Here is a 25,325-nt window from a genome sequence, read left to right as displayed (position 1 = left end):
ATAAGCAAAGTGACACCATCTGGAAATGTTCATTAATGCTAATTTGGAAAACTGGGACATTTTGTTGGAAGGAGCCAAATACGACATACTCATGCACATTCATACATTCACTTATTAAGTAATTCAGGCACTGTCTTAGGTACTGGAGAAATAGACATGACCTAGAAAAGGAAGCAACAGATACATGCATGACATAAATAATCCCAGGGCTCAATGTGGCTTATCTCTGTGTGAGAGGCACAATATTCCGATATTTATTTATGTTTCTCAAAGAATATTAAAGGAGTCCCGATTCAATTCCCCATATTTAGAGATTTTGATTATTACCCAGAGGCTTTCATATGCTAATCCTCCCAAGCCCTTTCCATGCCTGTTTTTAAAGCACCAGAAAACACCCAGAATTAGGCCAACCCAAACTGTTCTTTGGCACGTGGCAGGGAGGAGATGGGGAGTGAGGAGCATTGACACAAGAATATTTCATCTTCATCATACGTATAATCACATCATTACAATGGTAAGTGATATGATCAACCACTGCTACTGGCGTATGCGCAGTGCCTCAGAAACAGGGAAAGAAACAATTATTTCTGCCTTTTGTCTTTCAGGTAAAACTTTAGGAGACATTTGAGAAGTGACATTTGACTGAGGTTTGGAAAGTTGAATCCAACAGGCATAAAAGGGGAGGTAAGAGGACTAACACATATGAAGGCAGCAATATATGCAAAGGGGAGGACTTCAGTTCTTTCCAAAATGCCTATAGTGTAGGGTGGCTGAGCTGTACGAGTGATGGAAAAGGAAGATGAAGAGATGGGCAGGTGGTTCAGGCTAAAGAGCTTGACTTTTAAAAAGTATAGATTTTGGCAGCAATTTTGAAAAAAGATTGAAGAAGGGAAAAACTGCAGGCAAGGAGCTTATTAGGATGTTATTTCAGTAATCTAAGTGTCCTTTGATGAGGTTCTGAAACAGGAGTACTGGATAAGGAAATGAGGTAATTGGTCCAAAAGACATTTAAAAGGCACAGAAGTATTAAAAAAATTAAAAAAAAATTTTTAGAAGGCACAGAAGGAACAGAACTTCATAACCCATTGTATAATTATAGCAAAGGAGAGGGAAGAGTCAAGGATGTCTGTCTGGTTTTCAGCCTGGGGACACAGGATGAATTTTGATGCTATTGAATATCATAGCTACAATAGATTGTTCAAGGGTGAGAGGAAATAAATGTGTTTGAGCACCCATGAAACAACAAGCTGGTGGAGATGGCTGTATATGTAGTGCTTGAAAGACTTCTGGGCTATGGAGCGTATTGGCCAACTGACATCTCTCTAACACTATCCTGTCGTGATGAGTGACAGCCTTAATTCTGAAAGTCTCCAGTAAAGGGACTTTACAATCGGTCTTGTATCCACCACTTCTTTATTAGCTCTATATTTTCCCCAGTCATTCTTCATGACCCTAAATTTGTCATGCAGCAGTTAAAACCCACGTATTTTCTTGCTCAGAAGAAGAAGAGCACATCTTAATCTCTTCTGTCTGGAAGAAATTCTTTCGGTGGAACGACTAATGGTGCAGTCAGCCTCCAATCATGTTTATTTCCCAGCGTATGCAAATTCCTAGTTTTCTGCTTCAGATGTTACAGGCAGTTGGCAGTTACTCTGTTGACCAACAGATCTAGTCTAAAAACAAAAAATTGTTAGAACTGAAAGGATATGAGAAATTACTGACTCAAATCTCCATAGTTTACAGTTCAAGGTAACCTTAATCTATTTAGGTTGTCTTTTACTCTTACAAAAAGGATGTGTTTCTCAATTCTTAACGTATCTGTGGTTTTACTGGAACATCTCCAAGTTTTCTTCATTCCTCTCTAACTTTGAAACTTGGAGCTTGTGCTAATGAGCGGTATTAACCTACCACAAAATAGAATGACTAAAATTTACCTCCTAGTTCCTGTTGTGCATTCAAGCATCTTTTCTTTTTAAAAACTTTATTGCAAAAACAATAAACATAAATGTAAACATAAATTCAGAACAGAAGTCGCCCACAATTCTGGCACATAGTTAAATCAATGTTTTAATTTGTCTATATTATATTTCAGTCCTTTTTCATATATACGTTAAATTTTTATCTATTTTTGTGATATAAAACAATTTTATATTCTACATTTTATATTTTCACTTAACATTATGCCATGCACATCTTCCCATTTAACTGCAATTTCACCACTATCTTATACCCTCCTCCTCTAACATTATAGGGTAAGTCCTGCCATCATGCAGCAGATAGATGCCAATAAACATATATATGGATTTTTTGTTGATGTCGGGATTATAGCTATAAACATTTCACTGAAACTTGCTTGTTTTAAACCACACTTAGTACTGCTTAACCACACTTATTATTTTTAATAGCTTAATATCATTCCATAGTAGGGATATAGCAGAATGAATTCAAATTGTCTCCCATTTTTTCTTTCCCACTAACAATAAATGCAACAGACAGGGGTGCCTGGCTGGCTCAGTTGGTAGAGCATGGGACTCTTGATCTCTGGATTGTAAGTTTGAGTCCCACATTGGATGTAGTGATTACTTAAAAATAAAAGCTTTAAAAAATGCAATAAATATTTTGGCATATATTTCACTGCTTTTCTGAGGGACTAATAGTCAACTTGTAGTTGCTAGAAAAGTATACTGGCCAGCAGTATTGGCTTTAGACTGGTGTCCCATACTAGACAGCAATGCTCTGGTCCTTCTCCAGTTGTGTTCCTCCCTGTGTGGCAAGGAGTCTGTGGCTGAAAGATGTGCCCGATTGTAATCTGTGACCTTCTATTAGACTATTTTGATATCTAAGATGCTGCAATTCCCTACCCAAAAGTATTGACTCTAATAACAGAGCTACATGGCTCATTTTCCTATGTCCATCCACTTGAGGGTAACTTATGCCACCATTGCATGCCACCCCATAGGCCTGAGGGGTAACCAAGGGGCTGAAGGTATAAACAGAGCTTGGTTGTGCCAGCAAGGTATCCATATACATATGTAAGACTCCTCTTGGTGAAGGATCAGGCTGTAGGTAGGAAGAAAATGGAGTCACGAGCCACAGGTTGAAGGTGGGAGGCTACCTTCCCTATGCTACAATGGTCTGACTTAGAACTCCAACGAAGGCAACATTTTTATATCTAAACCGGTTCTTCTAGGTTGTCATGAAGGCATATTTGTCAAAGTATGGTGAGAGAACATATTTTATTTAATGATTTTTTTTAGCTTGTTTTTTTTTTCACTTTTAAGTATTTCAACATCTGGTATAAAAGCTTCCACTTATACTGTTGCTCAGGACCTGAGAATGTTAGAGGCAGGCCTATTGGTGTCTGTTTTGATTGTTGTCTTGTTCTGATTGGTAGGAATTTGTACCATATTGGCTGTTAAATATTTTATTTTATTTTTTTATTTTTTATTTTTTTAAATTTTTTTTTCAACGTTTTTTATTTATTTTTGGGACAGAGAGAGACAGAGCGTGAACGGGGGAGGGGCAGAGAGAGAGGGAGACACAGAATCAGAAACAGGCTCCAGGCTCCGAGCCATCAGCCCAGAGCCCAACGCGGGGCTCGAACTCACGGACTGCGAGATCGTGACCTGGCTGAAGTCGGACGCTTAACCGACTGCGCCACCCAGGCGCCCCTGTTAAATATTTTAAATATCACCCTTGCTTAGCTGCAATTTTATTTCTGCAGCATAGATTCCACAGGGTAGGACTGATTGGTAAAAGGGTTTGTTTAATTCTAATTTTAATTAGTATTATCATATGCCATATTTTATCATTCACATTTAATGTCTTTAAGATCAGGATGCATCTAATAATCAAAGAGAAGAAAGTATTGTATCATTGTTCAATTGGCAGTATTCTCTTCCTTTGATAAAATAATGGTACATCTTTGCTATAGACTGAGTGTTTGTGTCCATTCAAAATTCATATGTTGAAATATAATTTCCATCATGATAGTATTAGGAAGTGGTGCCTTCGGGAGGTTATTAGGTCATGAGGCTGGAGCCTTCATGAATGGGACTTGTGCCCTTGTAAAGAGACCCCAGAGAGTTTTCCTATCCCTCCTATCATGTGAGGGTACAGAAACAGGGAACAGGCTCTTACCAGACACCTCATCTACAGCACCTAGTCTTGGAATTCCCAGTTCCCAAGCAGAGAAATGAATGTTGTTCAAGCCACCCAGTCTTTGGGATTTTTGTTATAGCAGCCTAAATTGACTAGACAGTCTTACAATTGCTATCTTAGATTTGATGAAATACAGTATTGTCCTACTGTAGCAGTTCCCATACCCACTATCACTGTAGGAGAGTTCCTGTCTTTTGGCCTGCAGCAGGTGGTATCACTCTTTTTAAAACTTTTTGTCAATCTTTTGAGTAAAAAATAATATAACTCTTGCTTTAACTTGGATTTCCCTACTTACTAGTGATGTTGAGATTTTTAAAAACATACTTATTAAATATTTATCTTTTTGTAAATTAGTTATATACTTTTTCAATTTTTAAATTGTGTTTTCTGTGTTTGTTACCAATTTATAGATATTATATTATAGACATTAAACTTTGATCTGTCATTCTATTGTAAACAGAAATTATATAGGGGAGAAATGCGATGCAAGGGAATGGTTGGTGAGTCACCCCACAGTGCTGGGAGCCTTGATGTTCAAACCAGTCATTCTTTGACATCTTCCCTCCTGGCTTCCCATGACAAATCAGGAATTCTACATGAACTGTGCGAGATGTGATCCAGTGACTAATGAAATCAGAGGCCTTGGTTCCCCGACCCCTGCTAAGGTTAGATGGGGAGAAACAGAATCCAACAATGTATAAAACATTATACACCCTTACTAGATGGGATTTATCCCATATATCCAAGTTGATTCAATATAAAAAATTAATGTAATACTCACATTAATAAAGGACGAAGGATGAAACCACATGATCAATCATCTCAAAAGCTTCAGTGAAGCATTTGGCAAAATCCAACCCCCTTTAATAATTTAAAAAACTCAACAAACTAGAAATAGAAGGAAACTTCCACAAACCGATAAGGGGCATCTGTAAAAACCCACAACTAACCTCATATGTAATAGTGAAAGGCAGGATTCTTTCCCCCCAAGATCAAGAACAAAATAATGATGTCCATTCTCACCGGTTCTATTCAACATCATACCTGAGCTTCTCATTAGGGCAATTAGGCAAGAAAAAGTAATAAAAAGTATCCAGATTGAAAATGAGGAAGTGAAACTATCTCCATTTTCAGATGACATGATGTTATATATAGAAAATCCTAAGGAAACCACTAAAAAACTATTAGAAATAATAAACAAGTTTAGCAAGTTTGCAAGATACAAGATAAATTTTTATAAATCAATTGTATTTCTATACATTAGCAATGAAAAATCTGAAAGTGAAATTAAGAAAACCATTCCTTTAACAGTTGCATCAAAAGGAATAAAATACTTAGGAATAAATTGAACAAAAGAAGTGTAAAACTTGCACAGTAAAAACTACCAAACACTGTCAAAAGAAAGACCTAAATAAATACAAAGACATTCCATGTTCATGGACCAGAAAACTTAATATAGTAAATAGGGCAATACTCCTCAAATTGACTTACAGATTCTAAATGTAAGAGCTATACCTATAAAACCCTTAAAACAAAACATAAGAGTAAATCTTTATAACTTTGAATTAGGAAGTGGTTTTTTTTACATATGATACTAAAAGTACAATTTTTGTGCCTCAAAGGACACAATCAAGAAAAAAAAATAGAATGGGAGAAAAAATGTGCAAATCCTATATTGATAAGGGACTTGTACCTAGGATATATAACAAGTTTTTACAACTCAACAATATAAAAGTAAATAACTCTACTTTAAAATGGGCAAAGGATTGAGGGGGGCCTGGGTGACTCAGCCAGTTAAGCCTTAGACTCTTGATTTTGGCTCAGGTCGTGATCTCACAATTCGTGAGATCAAGCTCTGCATTGGGCTCTGTGCTAACAGTGAAGAGTCTGCTCGGGATTCTTTCTCTCCCTCTCTCTTTCTCTGCCCCTCCCCCACTCGTGCTTGCGAGCTCTCTTTCTCTCAAAATAAATAAACTCTAAAAGAGAACATTAAAAAAATAAATAAAATGGGCAAAGGACTGAATACACATTTCTTCAAAGAAGATTTAAGAATAACCAATAAGCACACAAAGCAATGCTCAACATCATTAGTCATGAACCAGAAATGCAAATCAAAACCACAATAAGATATCACTTCACACCCACTAGGGTGGCTGTAATAAAAATAAATGGGAAGTAAGATAAGGATGTGGAGAAATTGAAACTCATATATTGCTGATGGAATGTTTGGCAGTTCCTCAAAAAATAAATCTAGAGTTACCCAGAAATTTCAGCAATTCCACTTGTACGTATAAACATAAGAAAACTGAAACACAAGTCCATACAAATATCTGTACACAGTGTTCATAGCAGCATTATTCATAACAGCTCAAAAGTAGAAACAACTCAAATGTCATCAACTGATGAATGGATAAATAAAATGTGGTATATCCATACAATCAAGTTGTTATTTGGCTATAAAAAGGAATGAAGTAATGACACATGAAAAAACATGGAAAAACCTTGAACACTTTATGCTGAGAAGCCTGTCACAAAGGACATACATTGAATTATTTCATTTATACGGAATGTCCAAAATAGACAAACTCATAATGATAGGAAGTAGGTAAGTGGTTGCCAGGGAAGGCGAGAAGGAGCGGATGGAGAATGACTGTTAATGTATATGGGGTTTCTTGTTCGGGTGATGCAAATTTACCAGAATTAGATAGTGGTGCTTGTTACAGAACTTTTTGAAATCACTAACAATGATTGAATTTTATACCTTAAAAGAGTGAATTTTATGGTATATCAATTATATTTCAATAGATCTGTTATTGAAAAAAAAGTGGCTGCTGGTTTTGGACCACAGACCAGAGTTTACCAACCCCCTGTTGCATACAAATATTTACTGTCATAGAAGACATTACCATGCTATGGTAATTAAGATTATGAACTCTAGAGTCACCTAAATTTGAATCCCAGATCTGCCACTAGTTATTGTGTATTGCTGGGGGGTTATAATAACCTCTATCTTCTAGGTAGGGTGAAATGGGTTGATACATGGGAAGCACTCACAGCAGTGCCTGGCACAGAAGAAGTATTCAGTGGGTATGGGCTATTTTTATTATTCACTCTGATTGAAAAAGTAGCTCGACTAATTCGATAAGATGATTTTTATTTGGTGCTCTGGTCAGAACCAGCAGCTTAATAAGAATGTCCTCTGTTCCCCATCCAAGTCACTATCAGATCATGAGGCTGGCAGCCGGAAAAAAGGATGGATCATTAATATACACTAGAAAATATGTTCTTATCTCTAGGAAATATTGTTAGCACCCTGAAGGGCTTTTCTTTTTCCACATCTAAAATATATTGTGGGAAATTAATTAGTTTTCTCAATCTAATTTCTAGTGTCAGCTGTGACATCACAAAGCAAACTCCCAGATGGTACCAACTGAACCCTTTATCAGCTTTGTTAGCACTGATGTCAAAATGAAACTGGCCCAGCAGCCCCATCAAAATTTACATGCTAATGGGTAGACCCTTGTGAATGAAGTTAAGCAGAAAATGAATCATTAGGTAACATTCCTCTAGCAAAATCATCCTAGATTTTAAGTAATAATGAAACAGCAAGGAGTAAACTCAAGACTGAAAAAGAATGTAAAATAGAAACATGGCACACACTTAGAAATGGAGAAATCATTTCTAAAAAAACAAGAAGTTCAAAGGGAAATTATAAACACAAATTAGCTTTCTCTCCTTTTAGTTGAAAATTGAGATTTTCAGGAACAGTTAACATTTTAAGGCAAATTTCGTTTTCACTTAAAGAGCAAGACAGAATTCCAGTGGTTTTAGTCTTTTGTCTTCTGTGGAAAGCCTACTGCTAAGTATTCAGTTTGTCATTGCTATTACTAAGATGTTTGATCCATACACTCCTTTTGTTCATTCTGTGGCTCTTAACCATCTGTCATGTTTTCTGGAGAGCATCATAAACACATTTAGGTTAAACCATATGGTCATGAAACCTGTCATCCTATTATAATGAAAGTCTGGTTGGTTCTTTTTCTTGTGTTTGTTTTTAACAGAAATGCACTTGACCATTCTTCTTTAAAAGCATCATCCTAATCCTGGAACCAAACTTCAGCCTGATAATAAATCAACTCTGAGTCTACAGCAACTTAAAGTAAACAACCTGAATAACAGATGTTTTGAAATGGCCAAATTTTCTCATCAATTTTACTCAAATACTATGTGAAATGGCTTTGGGGCCTTCATTATATTGGCCTCCTCAGTTTTTACTTCCGCACCTCCAATGCTTTTTCCTTCAATCATCCTAAACTACCCACTCTTTAGGTTTGTCATCATCAAAACTGTGCCACCTCTGAAAGCCTTACCTCAGGCATCCCATGTTTAGCTCATCACCTCTGATGCTACAACTCAGCAATTCTTCCATCTTGCCAAGACCTTCAGTTCAGTGACTCTACCCCTTGTTCATTCTCCATAACCTCCCTCATGACTTCACTTCCTTCCTTACCCAGTTTAGAATCCATGATCCATATAACCATATCTATTGAAATCACCATAGTTCCATAGCTCCCTTGACTCGCCTCGCAAAGCTCTATCCCTTTTTAAATCCTACTATGTACTTATTCTATGCCTGTACCCAGACATCTGATGAAAAACCCATCAGGATGACTGGTATCATTTAAATTAATGGTCATAAATCTCAAATGTACTAAGCCCTAATCAGCAATCTTCCTTTGCTGCTCCAAAATGTTCCTTCCAAAATTACTTTCCATCGCTTCCCAGACCTTCTTCCTGCTCTCTTCCAGACACTCCCTCAGCATCAATATGATAAAACATGTCCTATCTTAAAAAAACAATACCCTCTCCAGTCTCCAGAGCTTCCTTCAACTACTGCCTTGCTTTTCTTTTTCCCTTCAGCTTCTCTGCTTTATCTCCTCATCCTATCCTCTGGATTGTTGCCCCCACCACTCTGATGCATCTGTTCTTACAAAGATCACTAATAAATTTTATGTTGCCAAACCCAACGTCACTCTGTCATGTCTTATTTGAGTTCCCAGAAGTGATTGACACCATAGATACAACTGAAGCTCCTTTTTCCATGACATTCTTTTCCAGGTTTTAGAGATACCTTGTTCTCTTGCATTTCCTCCTTCCTCACTGGCCATTCCTTTTTGATGTTCTCTGCTAGGTTCTCTCCTCTTTCTGACCTCTAAATGTTGGTGTGCCCATGGTTCAGTGTCCTTCTCTCTCCCTATTACTCCCAAGGCAATCTCCCATGGTCATCTATAATTTCACATGACCCAAGCCCCAGCCTCTCTGCCAAACTCTAGACTATTTACTTGACATCAAACCATCAGTAAGGTCAGCCAACTCTACTTTCAAGAATACTCCAAAATTTCCTCATTCTCTCCATTTCCCTTGTTGCCACACCATTCCAAGCCACCATGTTTACTTGTCTATTCTATTGCAGTGGCCACTGAACTGATCACTAGGGTTCCTCTCTTTCTTCCTTACAGCAGCTAGAATGATCTTTTAAAAACAAAATAGGACCATAGCCATTTTTCTCCTTAAATTTCTTCAGTGGATTTTTATCACATTCAGAATAAAATAGAAACTACTTCTTCTGGCTCATAAAATTTAATAAGATCTGGCTCCAGATTGCTGTTGAGCTCATCTCCTACCCTACAAGTCTGTAGCCACACTGGCCCCATTTCTGTTCCTGGAACATACCACATTCACTCCTGCCTTTGGGTGTTGGCACCGACTGTTCTCTTTCCTCTGGTCTTTATATGGTTGGCAACTTGTCATTAAGATCTGAGCTTAGATGTTTGTAAATCTTAGGAATCCCGACTATAAGAAATATGAGTTATTCAAGTTCTCAAACTTGCTGGGTGCTTTCAACTGAATATAAACATGGGTAAGTTTTTTTTACTCCAAGTACCACTTCACTTCACTATTTTTTCCTTGAAAATTATAAAATCCTTCTAGAATTTAAGTTTGCTTCATTAAATCGTCATTTATCTTTGTGGTGGTAGCCACAAAGATTAAAAAAAAAAAAAGTATCCTAGAAATTGTGTCTACCAACGCCTAGAGAACATGAGAGAACATGAGACAATAGTGCTTTGTTGCCAAATCTTGCTATGTGACTGTGGGCCAAGTGCCCCATCGTTGTGAACAGGATTCCCCCACCTGGACGTAGATACGATCATACCCTGCTGAAGACAAGGAAAGTATATCTGCATACATGCATTCGTGTATTTAATAACAAAAGAATTAAGTGTCTCAATTCTGCACAGTAGTTTCTCCTCTCCACTCACTTGCATGTGCTCTTTTCTGGAAAAACACACAATCAGGGACCATGTTGTCAACATTGCTTCTGAAATTCTTTTTCTTTTTTTTACAATTTATTTTAATAGTTTATTTTTGAGAGAGAGAGAGAGAGAGAGGGCATGAGAGAGGACAGGGGAGAGGCAGAGAGAGAGGGAGACACAGAATCCGAAGCAGGCTCCAGGCTCTGAGCTGTCAGCACAGAGCCTGACGCGGGGCTGGAACTCATGGACCGTGAGATCATGACCTGAGCCGAAGTCGGACACTTAACCGACTGAGCCACCCAGGCACCCCTGAAATTCTTTTTCTTAAACTTGTAAGTGCTCTTTAACAGGTATACATATTTGAGCCTGTTTATGCAATTCCTGTGAAAAAAGAGTTAAAAATATGGCTGGCTTCACAAATAACAAATCGATGAAGAAATGATTCAGCAAAAATGGTGAGGAGGCGGATGAGTTGTGAGGTGGCAGAGCACCAGCACTGAGGACAGGGTGGTCGCACGCTGGGCTTGGTGGGACGTTTGGTGGTACCCCTGGCCTAGTAAATGCTAATACGGTAAATGCTAGTAGCAGTTTACTCACACCCACGGTTACTGTGCCAGCCCCAGAGCTCATGTTTCCAATCACCCCCTGGAGTGCTTGAAAATTAATGAATGGCACAGCCATTACCTTTGCTGCTTTATATTTTACAGCAAATGTATCTTCAGTATGAAATTTGCCAGAGACAATGCATAGAGCACTTTGACCCACAACATTTTTTATGTTATGTTAATAGCTTTTTAGTTGAATGCCTTTGTGCCTTGCAAGCTAATTCTGGAACACATGAAATGTGTTCAGTGAGGGGCGGATGTACCAGGATCTAAACCTGCTGAATGGAATTAGAAGGATCCTTTGACAAGCGGTTTGGAGACAAAGTGCACCAGCAACGTTCAACAATACAGCTACTGTAGCAGAAGCCATCGGCTCCTTTCTGCTTGCTTATGACAGCACAGGTGAAATTAGGGGATCCCTATGTTTTTCTTGAATTTAGGAAGTCAAGTAAACAATTTCCTTAGCAAGACTGGGAAGAAGTTATTCTAGGAGGATGCTATGCTCTGGAAGGACATTGTGATAGATCCAGTGAGATAAATAGCTTCCCAAATAGTTCCCAGTGATTACTGCCTCTTGGTAGTCAGACCCTTTGGTCCCTTGAACATGGAACAAACTTAGTGATTTGCTTTTTATGAATAAAATATTATGGAAAAAATAACGAAATTTCACTTCAATATTCAGTTTAAAAGCTGTCACTTCTGGGGCACCTGGGTGGCTCAGTCGTTAAGCATCTGACTGTTGATTTAGGCTCAGGTCATGATCCCACGGTTCGTGAGTGCCAACAGTGCAGAGCCTGCTTGGGATTCTCTCTCTCTCTCCTTCTCTCCCTGTCCCTCCCCATCTTGTTCTCTCTCCCTCTCAAAAAAGAAAAAAATAAATAAAACTTAAAAAAGCCATCACTTCTGTCTTACACTTTCTCCTTCTGGCTTTTTTTCAGCTTGCTAGCTCTAGTGAGGTAAGCTACCAGGTTGGGACCTGGCCCTGTTGGGAATGGAAAAATTTGGCATGGAATTGAAGGCAGTGAAGAGCCATCAAGAAACAAAAGCCCTCAGTCCAACAACCCATGAAGAATCTACCAACAACCATATGAGTGAGTTAGAAATGAATCTTTCCCCGGCTAACACCAAGATTACAACCCATGAGGGGCCTTGCGACAGAAGACCCAACTAAACCGTGCCTGGACTCCTGACTCTCAGACACTGTGAGATAATACACATTTGTTGTTTTAAGTCACTAAGTTTTGGGGTAATTTGTTTCACGGCATTAGGTAACTAATATAGACACTCAGCTCTCAACTACATGAAGTACCTACCTGTGGTATGACTCACGCTTCACAGTCGTCCAGAATGAAAAGCACCAACATTTGTATATTTGAATAAGGAGTGAGACATTGCAAAGTACAAAACCTCCCTAAACATCTCTAAGCAGGAACAACCCCAACAATCACAAAGCATTATTGCCAGGATGGCATAAAAGAAAGAACATCTATAGGCACAGGTTGTACATTCAGATCATCAATTATACAAATTTGAGCAAATTATGTAATTTCTCTGGAATCCAGTTTCTTCATGATGGGATTGGGCTAGACCGTGCTAGCACTCCAGAACACTGTGCTTTGAGGAACTCCAGAGGGCCCCAACCCCAGAGTCTCTTTCTCTTCAGCTGGAAATGGCGTCCCTGGGAATTTGTTCCTTAATGCTTCTAAGGACTGTCCCTGAAATTATTACTTAATGGGAGGAATTCTGAATGTGAGAAAGAGAGAAAATTCTATTGAAACCTCTGAGATAGTGCAGCGAGGTGGGGCCTTGTATTGCAATGAAGCAGTTGAAGGGTAATGGTGGCAGCCACAAAGATAAGTGTGGTTGATTTCACAATTTTGAGGACCTAGTAGACTTCCCCCTTTCTGAGATATGTGATTTACACAGTCACATTGCCCCTCTCACCGTGAGTGCCTTAGGAATCTAGAGCAAGCTCCCATTCAGTCAGAGCCACTGTATTAAATCTTATGGTTCCCATATTTGTACTCTTTTTCTGTCCTAATTTTTCTACTTCCAGTTTATCACGTGTCCTTTGTTGCAGGCCAGCTCAGATCCTTTGCCAAAAAAATCGGAAGCACAAATAAATATAATAAACACGATTATACATATTTAACTTTTCCCCCTCTAACTGAGTTGGTATAAACAGACATAGCAAGTCTGGAAATACACTTCTATCTTGATTGTTAATTTTCAAAATTTAAGGACAATTTGGCTTCGGTGGCGACGAAGATTTACGTTAGCGGAATAATTGGTAAAATGAGCATAAACTGGAAAAATTAAAGACCAACACAAATTGTAACAATATTTGTACCGTTTTTATTTGTAAAAATAACCATCTGAATGCATTTCCATAGTATATTACAGTTAAGTACTTCATTACATTATTAGCATTCAGTAGTTGAAAAAGTATTAAACTGTGCTTGAAAAGATTCAGATTGGTTCAAAGTCATTCACTGAACTAAAAGTCATTGTCTTCATTTTTACAGTCATGACATTTACCAGAGTCATTCAACTCCAATTTACATAAGAAAACATTACAGACAAAATCCCACTGAAATCATCAAACAGTATTTTATGCGATTACAAATATGTTATGCAAAATATAACACTGGCACCAGATTTGTATCATCGTGCTTTGCAAAGATATATTGCACATGCTAAAGCATAAAATATGTAGACGAAACTACCAAACAAAAGATATTTGCATTGAATTTTTAGATCACTGCATAAGAAACGCATAAAATTACATTTTTACACACACTCAGATTGTCACTATCTTAAAACGCTTTTCCCCTAGAACATTGACCTATGGTTTACAGTTTTGTAAGAAGAAAGCATTTTAGCACTGCAAAATTCAACATAATTCCCATAGAAAACTTCGGCATTTTCATTTCAAAGCAGGTAAAGGGGAAATAGGAAAAAAAAGACACTTTATACATTCAAAGAAAGGCTGAAATGAAAACTCACTGGTATTATATTGCTCTGATAACACTCAAACGAAAAAAATACAAAACATTTCACAGAACATTTTCAGAATATACAAATATAAAAAGGCACTCTAACTTCATATTACAAGACAAAAAAGGGGGTGAGTTCTTCAACCAATGCAACAGATACGCAAACCAAGTTGCTCAACAGTACAAAGAATAACGAGTGCAGCAAATCCATTTGATGTTCTTATTCTAATCTTATAATAAAATAAAAAATCAAGCAGCTGTTTACTGCCTAAAGTACCAAAACATACTATGGTGCCCTTTTAGTAGTGATAAATAGAAATCCCCTGAGCTTTTTACTGTAGAATCATAGCAGATTTTAGGCAATTTGGAGATAGTAATGTATTTACCAAGGATAGGCAGACACGGCGAATAGGTTAAGTGCAATGAAACATGATCCCTGTGGCTGTGGTTAAAATACAGTCCCAAAACAACACATTTAGGTAAAAGCGCTAAACAGCTAAGACTCAGTTAAAAGCATCATTTTTTTTTTCTTAGAAAGCTATGCTGCAAATCTAGTTTTATTTCTACGAGATGTACTTGAAACACACAGAACTCAGAGTTTTAAAAGTCATTTCCTAAAGAAAAAAATTTGGGCTTGGGGAATGGAGAAACAGAGAGAGTGTGGGAGAGAGATCTGATTCAATGAACAATTCAGAGCGAGCATGATTTCATTTTGTTCCTTTGTCCTCCCTCTAGCAATGAGAGAGGGGAAAAGTCAAAATGCAGCTACATGGAGAGAAATGTCCATGGCCGCCACCGCTTTGCTGCAATCTTCCTTGTATCTCTAGGCTACTCTGCAGGAAAAATGCGAACGCTGCTTCACCCACTAAAAGCAGGCATTTCCTTTCCTGCTTTAAATGCCAATGGAGCAAGATTTCCATTCACTTCTAGAAAAGACACCACAGTATATCGTGCTTTTTTTTTTTAGCATTGGATCTCCCTTACTTTCAGTGTTTTGGTAAAGGCAAGGTCATTATTGCTCATTAGCAATTTATCTACTTTTTAAAAATTCATCTTCCCTAAACAAACAAAAAGGACAGAGGAAGGAGGGGAGCACAACACCAAGAATTTAAAAAACAATGTTGGTGGTGTCAAAAATTGTCAGTGGAATTAATATCAATTCTAGAAGTCCTTTGAACAAGTTCTCATCTGTGAAGAACCCAACGTGAGTTTTTAATTAAATCCAGAATATTAAAAGAGTAAGAGTAAAGTCTTTTACAGTTAGATGAAAAATATAATACGGTATGTGTATTTGATCCAGATATGATAGAACACTGTTTTAAAAATATCTCACACACGCTCTAAAAGAGAAATTTCCAGGGTGAAAATGGACCTGATTATAAAACGTCAGAGTCCCGCCCGAATGCAACACGTTTCTCTCCTGTTTCTTCCTCAAGCGGAAAATAGCACTTGAGCTGGTGATTTGTATTTCTTCTCTTGGTACATGGACTCACACACTGCTATCATTTCCCATTCCGTTTGGGGGACCACGTGAGATTTTCAGCGCGTTCAGAATAGTTCCTGCATCTTTCTTTGGGCCACCTTTGTGCATATGATCCACCACCCATCTGAGTTTTCATCTCGCAGAAGAGCTTTAAGGACGGCAGTGTCTCCTAGGCTCTCAAGGCTGGCTACAGACTGGGGCTGAGCACTGGATGTCGCACCCCTCTCCAACCGACGCGGAAGAACCTGAGGGTCGGCTGGCAACCTTAGCAGGGGAAAGGCTGGGCTTGGCCCACGACTGCTGGCTAGCCCAGAGAGGGTCTGGAGGGTGTTTCTGCTTTTTTGTTACTCCAAGTCACGCACACAGCAATTAACACAGAGGACAAACAACGGATGTTCCTCGACATTTGTTTCATTTCAAATAAATACAAACACATTTACATCAAAAGTATATGAACATTTTCTCTAGTTTGGCAAAAAAAAAAAAAAAAAAAGCCTTGGTCAACACATCCTCAGTTACAAATGTTAAGCCATCAACTAGAAATCTGTGTCTTAGGAAATATAAAATACAACAAAGACTGTTACACAAAAAGATTACAGTTGAACTCCATAGAAAAGCTACTTCAGTTCTCATTTCCACTTTGAAGGAAAACAATTAAATTCTTCCATTTTAGACTGAAGCATTTTGGTCCTCACGTATAGCTGGTTGATGAACTACAGACATATATATATATATATATATATATATATATATATACATACACATATACATATATGTGTGCATGTGTAGGTGCATAATGTTTAAAGAGTTTCATTCTTCTTTTTGTACAGCTATTCCAGGTGCAGAACGGGGTCCATTTGACCTAGAAGCTTTGGCAGAGGGAGCAGACGCAGTATTCACTATGTTGATTTGATCATCAAGTAACTATCAGTTGGCTTTAATTTCCACATCACCCATTTCTACTTTCTGCTTTCACCTCCTTTGCTTCCTTCTGTAGTCACACTTCCACTCACTTGGCATGACCTTGACTGAGAAGCTCATTTAACGTTTTACTACTGATAAACAAGGTCGATGGTTCTGATGTTTTTTAAAAAGTTAGCATTCTGGTTTAAGGATGAATTAGCAAATAAATAAAGGGTTGTTTCATATTAAATTTGCATATGTCTCAAAGTTTTGGTGCAATACAACTTTTCACCTGAACTTTTATTACATAGATTTGGATTCAATCAGTCGGGTGAAAACTACTCACAGACATGTTACAGGGAGTATTCGGTGCCATATTTGTGTTAAGTGAAAAAAGCAACTTCAATTTTCAGTGAATTTTTCCATTCATCTGGCAACTTTGACAAAATCCTTGGAAAGAAGTTCTGGATATTTAAGTGCGTATTATAGAGAAGATATATGAATAATTGGACTCCCTCAAAAAGATTATTACAGGCATCATTTCTGAAGATGAACACCTTTACCTTTGGCTTCTAGTAAGGAAGTAAACATCAAAGTGAGAAAAGATTTGAGGCAATTCCTATCCATACCTTCCATCCCCTTCCAGGGGACATGAATGTCATACTGATATGCTTCTTAGAACTCACAACTGGGTGAGTATATGAAAAAAAAATTCTTTATAGAGAACCGCTCCCTCTCAATTGCATTATGCCAAAAGAAAAAGAATTAAATGCATTTTTAACTTCTTACTTAAAATGAGAGGTAGACTTTCACAGAAGTATCTTAGATCTAAGGAAAACATAAAGACAAATAAAAATTGGCGCCCATCTGTGTGAGTGCTTTGTCCTACAGCCTAGCTGCCCTCTCTGGGTTTGATTAATTCCTTCTCTACAGGCTTCTGGAAGCCCAGGCCCATGATAACACTTGAACACAACATAAACCTGGAAGTCAAATTTCTTTCCCTTCTTCCATTATGGGTGATGAGGGAAAAGCTTCTACAGTCCAAAGTCAAAACGTTTCTGAATCAGAATCATTTTCATTGTACCCGTCCTCTGAGCCTACGTTGTTACTGCACAGGCTAACCATGCTACCCAGATTGGAGAGGGTCGTCCTGCTCAAATTGTCTTTTTTAAAACAAACGAAGTTGACAGCCGTCATTGTACTGGGAGGAGAAAAAGGCATCATGGTAGCCAAAATGAGGGCCAGGCAGTCAGCCACGTCTTTGTTAGGAGCGCAAGCCAGGGCCGGGGTATGACCTGGGCGTAAATGCAGACAAGGCAGTGGTTAGTCCAGGAAATCCAAAGGCGCCGTGAGCATTCCACAGTACATCTCAAACGACCTCACACGTGGAGATGTATGTTGAGTTAGAAATCATGCCAGGCAAAAAGAGGAGTTACTTCCCATGAGTCATGCTAGGGGTGAGGCTAGAGGGAACTGGGAGGGGGAGACACTTCATGAAGGGTTTTGGGGTTTGTTTTTGTTTTTTCAGTTTACATGACAACAAGCACTATGTTATCCGAAGTTAGGCAGAATTCTAGTCTTCATCTAGTGAACAGAAACACAAGGGGGCAGGGATGGGACACAATTCCACACAAAAAAACCAGCAACAGGACAACCACAAAGGTGTTTCCACTTGAGAGCACACGCACACCATGCGCCTCAGGCCTGGGCCAGAGCACTCTCATTCTGAGAACAATGACTTTCCATAGTAGGTAATCGTGTGTCAGGTTAGGAGAGATACTGAAAATCAGATGTCCGTAAAAGTGACTAATGCAGATTTGTTGCTCTGTATATATTTATATAAAGTCTATACCAATTAACTAGTTCTAGGAAAATGGAATCATTTGAGCAGATCAGACACAGGAAAGCACTGGTTGTTTGTGATTTGAAATTTACTATCAATTAGCGGAAATTTAATAGAATTAAAAAAAAATACCAATACCACCAATCAAAGTCCCAAATCCCAACTGTGGGAAAATGACTGTCGAGTCATGTCATTCTCTACCATTTAGACTTGATGTGTCCTATCCAGAAGAGAAAACTATCTCAATACGTGCAACAGGTGCACGGGGAGGTAGATAAATTCTTTGATTTAATTACTATCCCTACCCAGCCTTTATTCTATTGACCTGAAAGGGCTAGCCTATCTTCTCTGTTGGCAAAGTTCCTACCACCTCTCCCTCATTCATTCAGAGGAACTGGCTTAATAAAACCCAACCTTTTGTTGTTTTATCAACGCTTGACCTAATTTCTGCTCCTGCCCTCCTTCCCCCAACAGATTATTCCTCTCTCTAGTAAGAAAACCAATAAAAATAGACAGGTATGATTTATGATTGTGCTGCTGTACAAAACTGCCCCAAATTGTTCCCAGGCCTTTGGGATACAGCTAAGCTCTAAGAAAGGCCTCAGTTCCACTAACCCAGGCCTCCCATAGCCGAGGTTACTATTGGCAGGACAAGCCTCAAATGCAGCAGGCTTACCCTGGAGAAAGACAAAACTAATTTATTTTGATCTCTTTTGGTCACTTTGGAGAAAAACTGCATGCCAACCCTAAGATACATAATAGGGATAAGAAGGTGAGGGGGAAGGGGGGGGGTGGGACAACCAAGGACATGGAGAAATAGAGAACTTTCTGCGCCTCCTAGATGAGTCAGGTTGGGGAAAGAGCGGGGGGTACATGCTAGGATAAATGGGGCTGCAAAACAAAAACTAATAGGAATTAGCTAATGTCATATGGCTAATGCTTACTTCTGAGAAATAGGCATGGGCTGCTAGTTCCAATACCTGTAATAAGCAGTTAATTGAGTTACATTAATTATAATACTTTATAAATAATAATGCCACAATTAATGCCACATTAAAAATTACATCGTTCATAAATATCCAGAAGTTCGTCTTTTGTTCCCCGCGGTTTATAGGCCTTGTGCTTAAAATGGTAGTTTAACACAATTCTGGTATTCATAAGCTTTCCAAATTTCTTAGGAAGCAGAGTAGAAAGCTTCTGCTAAGAGTTAAGAGTTAGTTCATTTAGAAAAGGAATGTTACATAGATCAGGAGAAGCTTTCAAGCCTAGAAATTAATTAAACAATATACTCATGTTCCCCAAATAGCCATACTGAGAATATGAGTTTTGATCTGTTCTTTAAAAAAAAAAAAAAAAAAAAAAAAAAAGTTTGATCTCAGAATGAACTGAAATACAAAGACCTGGGTTTTTCTTTGAGCCCCTGAGCATGCACTAATGACATGGATAGTCTCTAACTCTTCAGCGTATGCAGTTAGAAGTTTGAATGCCTATTTGAAAGCTTTTCAGTGTGTCTAAAACAGTTTAACCACCACGCTGAGGAGTCAGAGACCAGCTGCTGGCATTACATGCAAAATGGAAGGCACTGGTGGGCTACAGGTAGACTACGTATTTTACAAAGACAGACAGGACAAATTATCCTTGTTTGATTTCTCACACACAGAAACTTCCAAGGGTAGAGAATTCTCACTGCCCTTTTAATGAGCTTCTATCTTTCTCATCTTCCTCTAGCTTCACAGCATAGGTAAGGTACCTGTGGTGATTGCTTACTTTTTCCACTTACCATTTTCATCTATAGCGAGTACACAGGCCCCTTTGGCCAACAACTCCTCAACTACCACCTTCAAGCCATTTCGTGCAGCCACGTGGAGGGGTCTGAAACAAGACAACACCTAACGTCACCTGTGATGCATATTTGTATGAGAATGTGTCGTTTTGGGTAGCTGAATTGCTAAAAGGAAAAAAAAATACTTAAGAATCTATAAATAGTACACGAATATTTTTATTTTTTAAAATAAAAATATTTGCCAACTAAATCTTTTCCAGGTGCTAATGATCCAACTGTTCTTCCATGTTGGTCCAGATTTCTCTGCAGATACTACAAATACTCTGCATCTTAAACAACCCTCATAACAGTACATAGGGAGTCAGAAAAAGAACGCAAGCTCTGGCATGTTTTCTAGAAGGTTCTTTACCCCTTGCTTTCTACTCTAGCATTTGAATGACTGTTTCACACTGTCCATCAACATGATTGGTATTAATATCACTCATATATATTTATCTCAAACCTCCTTATTATTACTAGATGCACTAAACAATATTTGGTTGAATTTCGAATACCTTAAAGAATAATGTCAAACCCAGTATACTCATCTCTGCTATATACATCTTAAGAAACTTAATGGAAAAAAAATCCTAATACTCCTTTGCCCTAAAATGCATAAGGAATTTGGAAAACAAATCAGCCTTTAGGTCTTCCATGCTGAGGAGTACACTGAATTGTATTAAATGTAATTAGGCCAAATTGCTTAGAAACCCTTCAAATGTATTCGAGGAACCTGATTTATAAAACTGTCACTTTCCAGTAAGAATACATAATGGTAGTGTATTATACTATATAATTCTCTGAAGGCATATCAAAATAAAGATTCTAACTAAAAATGTCTAGCTTGGTCAGCATTTGTCAGTATGTGACTGTCAACTTCCTGAAGGAGAAGCCAGGACTATGTCTTTCACCGCTGTGTTCCTCAGTGCTAGACTGGCACACAGCACACTCTTAATATCTGTTGAATAAACGACTATGAAATGAGTATGAATAAACTATGTCCAAATCCAACTGTAGTAGTCACACTTACGTCTGCAGTGCGTTATTTCTTGCATTAATAAGGCTCTCATCCTGTATCTTGTCAAGTATTAACAAGGCACATTTTTCATGACCCTAATCAAGAAAAAAAAAAAAATAAGAAACACAAGACAGAAACACAGAAAAGTTCCTGCAAAATTACTTGATTTTGCTTTAAATTTAAAACAAACATTCTTTGCTTCAAAACATTTTATTAAGGCTATTTTCTGAGTAATTCCTTTTTTTTTCTAAAAAGCAAATGGTTAAAGGATGCTAGATTCTCAAAGATTCTGGATAAGGTCTATTAGGACTTGATTAATGGAACTCTAATCTAAAATATTAATATTTCTAAGGTAACAGCAGAATTAATGTTCAGAGAACTGAAGGAGATGCTAGTTCAGCAAGGTCAGCTGGAAAACATATAAGTCTGTCAACGTTACTTTTGAAACATATGTCAAGTCCCATCTCCTTCCTCAAGCCCTCAGTGACACTCAGTGACCCATCTACTCCTGAAATTTCCATCACATCTATTACCAGTATCACTTATCATTATGTTGTGAAGGAACTCTTTCAGGAAAGTTCATTCTTTTCTTCCTCAACCAGGGGAAGATATCTTTATATCTTATAAGAGATGGTTGATAATTTTAAAAAATTAATTTTTAAGTCAGAGACACTTTCATGACTTCAGGCCTATGCCCTGTTAAGGGGTCATAGTTTCTTAAACGCTTGCTATTCAAAGTGCGTCCCACAGACAAGCAACATCAGCTTAACTTGGGAGTTAGAAATGTTGAATCTCAGGCCTCACTTCAGACCTGCATTGTTTTAAACACTTATTTATTTATTTATTTATTTTTTGGGGGGGGGGGGAGGGAGAGAGAATGAGTTGGGGAGGGGTAGAGAAAGAGAGGGAGCCCAATGCAGGGCTTGATCTCATGAACTGTGACCTGCATTTTAACAAGATCCTCTAGTGATTCATTTGCACAACAAAGGTTGAAGATCATTGTACTTCTATTCATGAAAACATTACACTTTGAAACAAACTTTATGAAACTGAGTTTTTTTTGTGGTTTCCATGGGCTTCCCAGAGCATGAAGTGAGAAAATGCAACCACTGAAATGAAAAACCAAGACTTCTGGTACCAATGGGTATAAACAACACCTTTAACTGTCACTATATTCAAATAAACCACCATCACCGGTGTCCATTGGCATCACATTATAATGCCTTATAAGGGAGCCCCTGAAATGTAATTTCAGAAGTGTCCCTGGAGTTTTCATTCTAATGCACTCTGATAGAGTGTAAATAGTTGTGATCTTATTAGAGGCCCATCTGGGCTTAAAAATATTCATAGCCGTAAGCTTAGTAAGTTCACATTTGGAATTTATCTTAAAGGAATGAGTAAGAATTCTTTAAAAAAATATTTCTCTACAATGACAACATCTATAGTAGCACATATTTTAAAACATGCAAACGTCTAACAGTTGGGGACGGGTTGAATAAAGGATGACACATTTCTAAGGTAGAATACCATGCATCTTCTAAAACACTATAAAAATTTGATATCTAAAAGAAAGATATTCATAAGAGATGATTCAGTAACAAAAGCAGGGTTTAAAATAGTATGATCTCCCTTTTGTAAAATTATATATGTATTTATATGTCATTTATCTTTTACAGAATCAGGAATCTTGGGCTACATGCGAACATCATACTATTAAAAAAAAAAACCAAAAAAACTCAAACACATTCCTTGTGGTGAACTACGTATGCATCAGAAAAAAGGACAGAAGGTAGAAATGCACATGAAGGCACTAATTTGCCTCCTAGGAGAGTAATTTTTGGCTGTGTTATTACAATGTTTTCAAATGGAACAAAATGAAAACAAGTGGACCTTTTTATACTTTAGAAGCCATGTAACTACAGCCCCAGCCTGTGTTTCAAACCAAAATGATATAGTCATGCAACCATGGAGACAGACACAGTGGCAGCATGAAGATAGACCACACAAGAATGCAAGTGTCACATGCCATGAAAGTCATATCCTCATCAACCCCTGCGTGGGTCTGCCTTTTTGCCTCTTCCCCTTCCATTATGCTTAGAGTTGACAACACCTTGGGGAAATGTACATCTTAATTAAGAGACATGATACACGCTTCTGAGATAGCATTCAAGTGGTATTATTTTTCCTATTATTACAACACTAAGTAACACTGTTTCAAATTCATTTACATACTTTGCTACTAGCCAAATGTAAGGATGTGTTCAAGTCTTTATCCTTTACAGTCAGATCAGCCTGGGCACTGTTCACCAAGATATCTATAGAAAAAGCCAAGAGAGAATTACTCAGACTACATGCCAATTATAATCACACATTCAAATCAGTATGGTCACGTAATCATATTTAATGCTTTTAAATTTTTTTTTTTTTTCAACATTTTTTTATTTTATTTTTGGGACAGAGAGAGACAGAGCATGAACGGGGGAGGGGCAGAGAGAGAGGGAGACACAGAATCGGAAACAGGCTCCAGGCTCCGAGCCATCAGCCCAGAGCCTGACGCGGGGCTCGAACTCACAGACTGCGAGATCGTGACCTGGCTGAAGTCGGACGCTTAACCGACTGTGCCACCCAGGCGCCCCTATTTAATGCTTTTAAAGAAAAAAAAGAGGAATACTTTATTGCCACATTTGTTCCATCCAAATCCAAGGTCTACAGGCATCAAGTTTAATTCTCTGTACACAGTTCTGTTATTTCCAGGTCAAATAAATCTGTTGCTATATTTGGTCTCTAAATGTTGAGATGTTTCACTGCAGAGATGAGTTCACTTCGAAAAGGTCCACCAATAATCAAATAACAGGGGACTGAGGATGATTAGCAAGTAGAGTCAAGTGGCTTAAATAAAATGCTGGCCTTTTTTACATGCATATACCAAGAGAATAACTGATTCTCGGTTTTATGCTACTCTGGTTTTGGTTGGGCGTGGATGTGAAGCCCACCAGTCAGCACATACCCACAGCGCCTGCCTGCCCATTCTCAGCAGCCATCATCAGTGCTGTTTTCCCTGAATTATCTACTGCGTTCACTTCGGCACTGTGTCTCAGAAGAAGCTGCAAGCACTCCACGTGATCAGCAAATGCTGCCGCATGAAGCGGTGTCCTAATGATTTAAAACAAACAGGATGTTAGTTTCCTTTATTATTTATTTTTTACTTTTATCACTTTTGAGAGAAAGAGAGAGAGAGAGAGAGAGAAAGAGAACAGGCAGGGGAGGGGAGAGAGAGAGGTAGACACAGAATCCGAAGCAGACTCCAGGCTCTGAGCTGTCAGCACAGAGCCCGATGTGGGGCTCGAACCCATGAACCACGAGATCATGACCTGAGCCAAACTTGGATGCTCAACCGACTGAGCCACCCAGGTGCCCCAATTTTAGTTTCCTTTAAACTCAACACACTCTTTCTGTATATGCCTGAGAAACATGTGCACAGTGTCATCTTAGGGATTTAAACCTTCTCAGTTTACAGAGATGACAATCAGGCCCTCTCCAAGGTCCATTCAGTCACCTAGGTGAATGGCACCCCCTAGATTTGGAGGGTGTAAGTGGTGGCCTTGATAATAAAATGAGCATCTGCACTGACCCTTTGATGTTGAGTTCCAGTGACTTCTTTCTTATCTTTGATAAAGATACTTTCAAAATTAGGCCTTAATTTTATAGATAATTGGCTATTTAAATAATAAAAAAGCCCACATTATCTACTGTGGACAGTAGATTTCTCTAGGAGTACAATTTGGTATTATTTACCAAAAATAAAAACCACTGACCTTCTAACCAAGTAAATCCATGTTTAAAACTTTATTTCCTAGATGTACTTGGTCATGTGAACACACACATATACTAGACTGCTCACTGCACCACTCTGCGAAACAGCAAAATACTGGAAACAAATTAAATGTTCTTCACTAGAAGGCAGGCTGATTAAATGAGTATAGCGATTCAGTGAAGTAATATGCAGCTTCAAAAATAATCTGGTAAATCTACATATTCTGGTATGAAAAGATTTCCAAGATACCCTAAAAGCAGAGCATTGCAACAGAATTCTCCCATTTGCATAAGAGCATAAGTATATATTTTTTTACATATGTTTGTGGTTATTGTGTAGAAATTACTTGGTAGAATATAAAAATGT

The 25,325-nt window shown here is 38.2% G+C and overlaps 1 protein-coding gene across 9 annotated transcripts in view; it reads right to left on the bottom strand.

Annotated features, from left to right (window-relative positions):
- ANKRD44 (ankyrin repeat domain 44) overlaps positions 1–25,325 on the bottom strand; it is a 341,765-nt gene that overhangs the window by 4,151 nt on the left and 312,289 nt on the right. For 4 of the 9 annotated variants that reach the window (XM_078451043.2, XM_078451044.2, XM_078451049.2 and 1 more), the window contains 6 exons: positions 24,153–24,298; positions 23,378–23,460; positions 21,158–21,240; positions 20,086–20,177; positions 19,250–19,285; positions 13,413–17,757 (listed from right to left, as the gene is read on the bottom strand). In XM_078451043.2, coding sequence (XP_078307169.2) covers positions 17,510–17,757; positions 19,250–19,285; positions 20,086–20,177; positions 21,158–21,240; positions 23,378–23,460; positions 24,153–24,298 — 688 coding nt within the window. In that variant the 3' untranslated portion in view covers positions 13,413–17,509. Of the gene's footprint in view, positions 1–13,412; positions 17,758–19,249; positions 19,286–20,085; positions 20,178–21,157; positions 21,241–23,377; positions 23,461–24,152; positions 24,299–25,325 lie in introns of those variants that run through there. The other 5 variants (XM_078451046.2, XM_078451047.2, XM_078451050.2 and 2 more) reach the window with 3 other exon arrangements.

This window comes from Panthera onca, chromosome C1, assembly GCF_046562875.1.
Source record: "Panthera onca isolate mPanOnc1 chromosome C1, mPanOnc1 haplotype 2, whole genome shotgun sequence".
Classification (NCBI taxonomy): Eukaryota; Metazoa; Chordata; class Mammalia; order Carnivora; family Felidae; genus Panthera; species Panthera onca.
Note: the sequence above shows the minus strand (reverse complement) of the source record. Positions and strands in the feature narration are given on the sequence as shown.